The 9232-nt window shown below is 45.6% G+C and overlaps 1 protein-coding gene across 1 annotated transcript in view; it reads right to left on the reverse strand.

Annotated features, from left to right (window-relative positions):
* CDHR4 (cadherin related family member 4) overlaps positions 1–8938 on the reverse strand; it is a 35144-nt gene extending 26206 nt beyond the window's left edge. Inside the window, 7 exon segments of the mRNA XM_036737515.1 lie at positions 236–339; positions 2276–2374; positions 3476–3564; positions 3998–4160; positions 6945–7126; positions 8645–8728; positions 8848–8938. Coding sequence (XP_036593410.1) covers positions 236–339; positions 2276–2374; positions 3476–3564; positions 3998–4160; positions 6945–7126; positions 8645–8728; positions 8848–8938 — 812 coding nt within the window.
* Between the last annotated feature and the right edge of the window lie 294 nt (positions 8939–9232).

Consider the following 9232-nt stretch of genomic DNA (forward strand, 5'->3'; position numbering starts at 1 on the left):
CTAACTCCAGAACCAAGACTTTTTCCATCGTACCACAATGTTTCCCTCCCACATCCATGCCTCCAAATCCCCAGACTAGAAACTGATCCTGGGGGCTCCTAAGAAAGTAAGGACAGTCTCAAGGCAAAGTGCTAAAGAGAAGCTGCTCCTGGAGCTGCAGCTTGGGGCCAGATTCCTCTGTCTTCCCCAGGATGTAGGATTCAGCCCTAGACCCAGAGGGAGGAAGATTTCCTACCCAAAGGAGACCTTGTTGGAGGGATTGGGCAGAACCTCCACTGTCAGGGTCCCTTGGCAACTCTTGCCTTGTCCATCAGCGACCATGATCTTCAGCCGGAAGTGCTGAGGTGAGACCCAGGAGAAAACCAAAATAGAGGGTGAAGGTCCATGAGCCTGCCACACTAACTGGAACCCTATCATAACAGCATCATTTGTTCATTCATTCATTCATCCATGCAATAAATATTATGCAGGCCTGGAGGACATATGAAGATAAGATGTCCTTCTGGAGTTTGGACCTTTAATAAGGTTTATTGGGTTAAAGAACCCCGCTTTTAAAATACTACTACCCTAGAAAGGGTTGACACATTAAGCTATTGGTTATTCACTCTGAGAAAGTCTGGGGGTGAATAGAGTAGGAAACCCAGATTTAAAGGCTGACTCAATCCATTTACTACCTGTGGGGATCTTCTCTGAATCTCAGTCTTTTCCTCTGTAAAATGGGGATAATAACATTGGCCCTGCTCACCTCAGATAAAGCCCTTTGTAAGCTGCAAAGTGCCACATAAATGTTGGCTTATTATCATCATTATTATTATGATTACACTTCAGTGTGCATTGGTTTAGTCATAGGAGTATAGATTTAGAATTAGGAGGGAACTAAAGAAGTCCTTGAGTTTGGCTCTGTCATAATTAGAGACGGGGAAACTGAGGGACAGAGGTGCTAAGTGATTTGCCCAGGGCCCCACAACTAGTAAGTGTTCAACGTAGAACTTAAACTTAGGTTTTACTGATTCCAGGTCTTTCACTCTCTCTAACCACTAGGCCATGCTTCCCTGCCTCTTAATCAGCTGTTTTTCCAGACCTTGAGGATATTTGAATTTTAATGAGGGGAAGAGTGAGAAGAGCGTGCTTTGGAGCCTTGGGGTTGTTCTCGATTCTTCCCTTTTCCTCACTTCCCCTATCTCAGCACTTCCAAAATATCACACCCTCCCTTCTCCTCTGTTGTAATCACCACCACCCTAATGGAGGCCCTCATCACCACCAGGCTTGCATCCTTACAACTCTCAGTTTGCTCCACCCTGCTCTGCCCCCTGTACCAAGCAACAAACCACTCTTTAGGCCAAGAATCATCCCAAGAATCATCTTCCTTATCAACAGAACTGATCACTCCAGGCTTCTAAGCTCAACAATCTTTACTGGCTCCCTACTGCCTCCAAAATACCTGTGCCTGGCCTTTCATAGTTTGATCTTACCTTTCCAGCTTGATTTCTTTGTTTCGCACATTCTATACTCCAGTGCAAGTGAATGAATCTCTTCCCCCATTCTGCATATACCCTAAATGGCTCAGAACGTCCTTCATGCCTCTCTCTCTTCACTTTTCCGATTCCTATCCATCTATTAAAGTCCAACTCAAATCCCAGTTCTTCTCTCTCTACTCCTTGTGGTTGAGAGTCACTTTCTCCCTGAAATCTCATGTAGCACATGGTTTGGGCCCCTCTAAGGCTCTCTCCACAGAATACTATTCTTCTTCTCTGTGTATTAGATGGTAATCTCATGAGGGTAAGGGGTGCATCTAAATTGCCTTTCTTCCTCAGGGCCCAATATGGTGTTTTCCTAGTAATCCACCTATGACCCTCTAAGGTGACCTTGCTTCTACTCTGTAAACAGGTACTGTACATACACATGGTCTCCCCCATTAGAGTACAAAGGGCAGGGACTGGTTTTGTGTTTTTGCTTTTCTTTGTATCCTTGGCTCTCAGCAGAGTGCTCTCAATAAATGCTTGTTGGTTGTATACAATAAGTGCTTAATTCGTATTGGTTGAATGAATTAATGAACAGATCATTTGGGCAGCAGGCAGTGCAAAAAGAAGCCTGAGCCTGGGACCATCTTTCCTATATTCATCTTACCCACCATTCCCTCTCTTTCAGCCTAGAAGTTTTCTTAACCTTCACCCTGCACACTTCCCATCATTCCTCCCTCCTTCTGGGGCCCCCACAAACCCACCTCAGTGTCTCATCCATTTCCCCCAGCCCCCAGCAAGCAAGCGACACTCACCTTGTGGGCACTACCAATGAGGCCCTGGCTGGGGGTTAGCACCTGCCCCAGCTCATTAATAGAGAAGTCTCGCGTGTCCTGGGCGCTTGTGATCGCCATCTGCGGGGAAAGAGGCTGGAGTGGGCAATCAGGGACCCCAGCTTGGGCCTCTTCTTCTCTAAGCTCTCCACAAACCAACTTCACTGTGATAAGGGAAAGAGTGCTGGGTCCAGAATCAGAAGATCCGGATCTGAATCCACTTTCTGATACTTACTAGCCAAGTGACCTGGAGCTATTCACTTCCCTCAGTTTCCTCATCTGTAAATTGAGAAAATCCTATACCTACCTGTCTCTTCCACTGCTTCCCTGTATATAGCCACTCGTGTCCCATGTCTGATTATTATTTCCGATATACAATAATATTATGTGTAATATTACATAGCATGATAGAGAGTATATAATATTAGATGTATGATAATTACATAATTTTATCTGTTATTTTATATAATATAATTATATATACTTTGTATATGACGTCATATAATACCATGATATAGTTTGTTGTTGCTTGGTCTTTTCAGTTATGTCTGACTCTCCATGACCCCATTTGGGGTTTTCTTGGCAAAGATACTGGAGTGGTTTGGCATTTTCTCCTCTAACTCATTTTACAGATGAGGAAACTGAGGCAAATGGGGTTAAGCGACTTGCCCAGGATCACACAGCTAGTAAGTGTTTGAGGCGAGATTTAAACTCAGGTCTTTCTGACTCCAGGCCTGGCATTCTATCCACTATGCCACCTACCATAATGTTATTATTACTGCATCATCGTCATCATCATCGTCATCACCATCACCATCATAGCTAACATTTAGATAAGGCTTTAAGGTTTGCAGAATGCTTTGCTTTTAGCTTCTCACTTGATTTTCACAACAACCCGGTAAAGTAGGTGCTACTCGTACCCCCATTTTACAGATAGGTCACACAGCTAGGAAGCATCCAGACACGAACACTGGCCCTCCTGCTCCCAAGCCCAGCATGCTCTCCGCTAGGCTAGACCTTCTCGATCGCCCTTCCTCACAATGTCTCCTCTGCTTAGAATCTCTATTATTCTACAAGTCTACGCCTGGCTGCCTGGGGTTTAGAGATGGCTAGCCCTTGCCTACTGCTCTCCCCCTCAGTCCCCAAGCTCCAGGCTCCCAAGCCCTGGTCCTCTGGGCTCACCTTGACACTGGTCAGACCTCTGCGGAGCAGCACCACGTAGATTGGCGATTGGGGTTCCACAGTCTCCAGAACCTGCACCTTGTCCCCAGCTGCCCCAGGCAAGATCACAGGATTTAAAGGATGGAAAGGACCTTAAAAAGGATCTGGTCTAATTTCTTCATTTCACAGAGAAGGAGGTTGAGACTCAGAGAGGTTACAAGAGGGGGGGATTCGGTCCCAGATTCTATGTCTCTCAATTCAGTGCTCCTTCCATTCTGACCCACTGCCTCTTTGTGCTAGATTGCTAATAGAGGAGACTCCCCCTCTCGCTTCCTCTCTAGCTCTCAAGTGCCAGAAAAAAGGGTTTTATAAAAGGCATAGGAGGAGGCATCACCCCTCCCCATGTGCTCCAGGTCATGGGCATGGTGCCAGAAGAACGATAGAGAGTGTTCACTGAGACCCACATCACTGTGCCAAAGGTGCTGGGGCCAGGCTGAGGCAAAGCTCCCAAGAACCTCTGTGTCCACCCTGTGCCCACCTTACCTGTGCTGGCAAAGCGGCCCAGACAAATGGGGTGACCATGGACCTTAAACACCTCAACAGACAGGAGCAAATTCCAAGTTTTTCCCAAACACGTAAGCTTCAGATTGAGTTGGTAGTGGTTTACCCGCCGGGCATCCAGCCTGGCCGCACTGCTTAAGGTCATCTAGGGGCAAGCATGACAGTGTCCAGTGAGTACCTCATAGCTGGCATAGTGGATAGAGTGCTAGACCCAGAGTGAGGAAGTTCAAATCTCACCTTAGATACTTAGTAGCTTTGTGACTCTGGTCTGCCTCAGTATCTTCATCTATAAAATGTGGATAATAATTTACCTATCTCTCAGGGACAGTTAGGTAGTGCCATAGTGCATAGAGCCCCAGTCCTGGAGTCAGGAAGACTCATCTTCCTGAGTTCAAACCTGGCATCAGACACTTACTAGATGTGTGACCCTGGGCGAGTTACTTAACCCTGTTAGCCTCAGTTTCCTCATCTGTAAAATGAACTGGAGAAGAAAATGGTGAATCTTCCAGTAACTCTGCCAAGAAAACCCCAAATAGGGTCATGAAGAGCTGGACACGACTGAAAAAATGACCAAATATCTCCCATGGTTGTTGTGAGGGTAAAATGAGAATTTTGCAAAGCATTTTACAAAACCTTAAAACGATATAGTTTTGCTATTATTAGAGCATTCCAGAGCCCCTGAAGAACCAGAGAGCACTGCAGTTAGACTCGGTCTCCACAATGTACTAACTATGTGACTTTAGGCAAGTCCCAAGAGACGCAAAAATTAACAACCAAATTAGCACCTAATTAACAAGAAGAGTTAGTTTAGATAGGAAGCTTCAGGATGCACCTTGTTATGAGCAACCAGGGTAATCGCTAGAGTAAAGAATTCCTTTCTCCCCTTAACTTTGACCAAGAAGCAGTAGCGTGGTGACTTGGGTTATTTTAACATCGTAAATCGATGATTTCAAAGCACATTTTATGCCAAATTGTGTGTGTGTGTGTGTGTGTGTGTGTGTGTGTGTGCTGCTTTTCTCACACTGCCCTGTTTAAAAATTTAACCTTTAAAACATCTAAGCCAAATATTACGAGGCTTTACAAACCAGGCCATGAAGTATTTTCTTCACACCCCCTTCTGTAGTCTTTCTCATGGCATATCCTAGGACTTCCATTGTCCTTCTCTCTGTCTTTCTCACGTTGCTCTTCTGGCCCTCACTCATCATTTTTGTAGGGCTGTCTTATCCTGCCTTCTCTACTCCTTCCCATATAAGGATCCTTGGATGAGATGTGCAGTGGGGAGGGAGAGATTCTGAATCAAATGTGTTGCAAAAACAAAAGGCGGCCTTTTCTTTTAATTAGAAAGAAATATCCTGCCCAGATCATGTTTTTCCTCTATTCTTAGATCTCAGTCCGTTCCCAGGAACTCATATCCCAGAAGGGGCAGGTAGGGGTAGCTCCTCAGGATGGTGGAGGTAGACTGGAGAAATTAGAAGTAGCTACATCCCTTGGACCCCCACCTTAAGGGTGTCCTGAAGGCTCTTCCTAAGAGTCAGGGTCTAGGGGAACAGGTAGGAATTGGCATGTGTGATCTCTTTAGGCCTTTTCATCTATATATAAAATAAGAAGGTTGGACTACCATAGATTCCCTAAGTGGGTGTTACCATCCCTTGGGGGGTGCTAGAATGATCGGGGCAGGGCAGTAGTAGCCCAAGGTGCAATTGTGGGCTGTTGAATAAAAATAAGGGGGTGGTGGAAGCATAAAGAAACTAATAAGAAAATTTTGAAAAACCATTTACAAGTATTTCATCTGTTGTGTAAGAGAGTTAAAGTCATAGTGATTACATTATTTTCCAAATAAACACAAAAAATGCAAGTTACAACCAAACAGTGGTCAAGTCCACCAACAGGTCTTAACAAGCAAGTGTTGGCAGGCAAGCGTGTAGCACATTTTCCAAAGTCCAGCATGCATCGACAGGAATACGTGCGTGTAATGACTTGTTGACAATATTATACTATATGGTTACATGACACAAATTGTGACACCAAAATTTTAATGCAGGAAAAACCCCCAAAATTTACAATAAATTATTAAATTTAAGATGCATCATTTAAAAAAATTTTTTATGATGCAAAAAAACCATTAAAGGATTAAAGAAAGTAGGTTTTCAAGGGGAGCTATTTTCTTTTTGAAAAGGGAATGGTAGGCCAGATAAGTTTGGAACCTCTGGACTAGACCAATCTTCTTGTTTTTGTTTTGTTGTTTTTCAGTCATGTCTGACTCTTAAGGTCCCATCTGGGGTTTCATTGGTAGAGATACTGGAATGGTTTGCTATTTCCTTCTCCAGATCATTTTAGAGAGAGGAAACTGAGGCAAACAGGGTTAAGTGTCTTGCTCAAGGTTACACAGCTAGTAAGTGTCTGAGGCCAGTTTTGAACTCAAGATGAGTCTTTCTGACTCCAGGCCCGGCACTCTCTCCACTGTACCTCCTAGCTACCCCTGACCAACCTAGATGACTTTTAAGGTCCCATTCAGCTCTCGATCCTAGGAACCCTGCAAATGCCCAGGGCTCTCAGACCTCCTCTGCTCTGGGAATTCTCTCTCAATATCTCTATATCGCTTTAAGGGGAGGGGCTATGTCTGGTTCACAGCATCATAGAAATGCAGAGCTGAAAGGGACCTCATCACCTTGCCTAGAGTAGGCCCTCCTAAATATTTGTTGAATTGAATTCAATCCAATCCTCTCCTTTTACAGATTAGTAAACTAAGGCAGAGAAGGTCAACGCATCGACATCCCAAAGTTCCTACTCAGTGTCTAAGGTATTTATCCCCTACCCACCCACCTACCCAGCCAAAGGGAGCCTTAAGTAAGAGTTGATAGAAAGTTTGTCTGAGGCCAGCCCTGGTTCTCTTAGACCTCCTTCACCAACCCAACCTGGCCCCTCATACCTCTACAAAATGCCGTAGGTGATATCTATATGTACTGGGCTGGTTAAAGAAGGAGCTGGGGGGCTTCACGCTGTCGAGCTCTACGGTGGCTGGGCAGGAGCAGTTGAAAGAGAACACGTAGATGACCGAGCCAGGTTCCTGTGCCTCAGAGATATTCACAGTCCAGGGTAGCTTCGGCAAGCCTGCACCCAAACTGCTTGGTGATCTGGATTCCTTGTGCCCTTTGCACCCATAAGAGCATCACAGGAACCCATGCATCTAATTGGAGTCAGAGGACCTGAGTGCAAATTCTGGCTTGAAAACCCTGAGAAAACCACTTATTTACTCTGGGCCTCAGTTTCCCCATCTGTAAAGCTGGAGAATTAGATTAGATGAACTCTAATACTGGTTCCAATTCTGCATCCAGTGATTCCCTCACCTGCATCTCAGATCATAATGAAAGAGGTTTGCTCCCGGCCCTAAGGCAAAGGGATGGGTTGACAATGAGCATGACTTCTCAAGGCCTTGGTTTTCTTTGCAACGTGGGCAGAATTGCGTCTGCCTGTAGAATCCAGAGACGAAAAGGACTTCAGCGATTGGCTTCCATAAACGCTTCATTTTACGGGTAGGGAAACAAAGTCCCAGAGGAAAAGAAGCAAAATGATAGCAAGCATTTATATAGCGGTTTAAGGTTTGTAAGTAATAACAGCTAAGATTTATATAGTGCCTGCTCTGGAGGTAACTGGCGCTGTGCCAAGCGCTTTGAAAATATCATCGTATTTAATCCTTATAGATACCCTGGGAAGTAGGTGCCATTATTATCCCCATCTTACAGATGAGGAAACTGAGGCAGACAGAGACTAAGTGACTTGTCCAGGGGTCACACAGCCGGTGAATGTCCGAGGCCGGATTTGAACTCAGATCTTTGTGACCCTAAGCTTACTTACTCTATCTACCGTACCACCTCATTGCCCCCAAGTAGTATACATATATTATCTCACTTGAGATACAGTTCCTGGCACACAGTAAGTACTCAATAAATGCTTATTGACTGAGATATGTCCTGCTATCTCTATTTTACAGGTGAGAAAACTGAGCCAAAGAGCTATGACGTGACTTGACCAGGGTCCCACAGGCCAGAGTCTGAGGCAGGATTCCAACTCTGGTTTTCCTGAATACAAATCCACCGTTATCCACTGTGTCACCAAGCTGCAAGATTTACATTTTTGGGGTTTTTTTTTGGCATGGCAATTGGGGTTAAGTGACTTGCCCAAGGTCACACAGGTAGTGAATGTGTCACATATCTGAGGTCAAATTTGAACTCAGGTCCTCCTGACTCCAGGGCCGGTGCTCTACTACTCACTGTGCCACCTAGCTGCCCCAAGATTTACATTTTTAACAGAAAAGTTAAGTGATTGGTTATACCTGTAGAAAGCCATAAAACATCTTTGAACCCAGCTCTCCTAACTCCAAATACAGAACTCTTCTCAGCATACCATATAATTCCCAGAGTGGGGAGTGGAAGGTGGAAATCTCTGTTGTGTGATAGGGGACCTTTGGGGTGGTTTAGAAGGGAGTACTCAAAGGTAGTTACATTGGGGAGGTTAGGCGGCTCAAGGGGACCCAGAGTTTGGTGCTGAGGTTCACCCTGGACTTCCCTCCCTTTGCCTTGCCCTCAGGCTCCCTCCCACCCTAGGGGCCTCCCCAGGAGGATAGCTTACCTCTCAGAACCTGGTCTGTAAGGTCAGGAAGCAGGTTAGGGACTAAGCTCTTGCAATCCTCCAAGATGAGTAATCCTGAGGTACCTTCAGAGACAACAATCCATTCTGACTGGGGGTGGGGTGGGAAGGTAAAAGGCCATACCCCAGGAGAGACATCTCCCATACCCTTACCCTTGCCCTTCCCACCCCCAACTGCTCCATACCCCACATTTCCAAGGCAAAAATGAGCCCCCCAAAATAGAGCAGCTTCATGTTAGGGGTCTATAACTGAGAGGGTGGCTAGTACTCCCTCATCTGAAGTCTCTGTCTCTTAGCTGGTGTTTGTCATACCCATAAGGTTGCCAGGATGCATTGCCTGGGAACTGAGGACACCACCTTCCACTGCCCCGCCCAACCCTTGCTTTGGGTTCAGAAAAAATCCCTGGGTCCTGATCCCCAGGTGTAAACTACCTGTCACTTCACTGGGCGACCTATTCCCTACTTTGTGAACTTCATTCTCACCTTGGGGCTCAGAAGGGTGGGGATGAGTGCCTCCATGTCATAGAAAGGGAAACTGAGGCCTAGGTAAAGCAAGTGACCTACTCAAGG

Source organism: Trichosurus vulpecula, chromosome 9 (genome assembly GCF_011100635.1).
Source record: "Trichosurus vulpecula isolate mTriVul1 chromosome 9, mTriVul1.pri, whole genome shotgun sequence".
NCBI lineage: Eukaryota > Metazoa > Chordata > Mammalia > Diprotodontia > Phalangeridae > Trichosurus > Trichosurus vulpecula.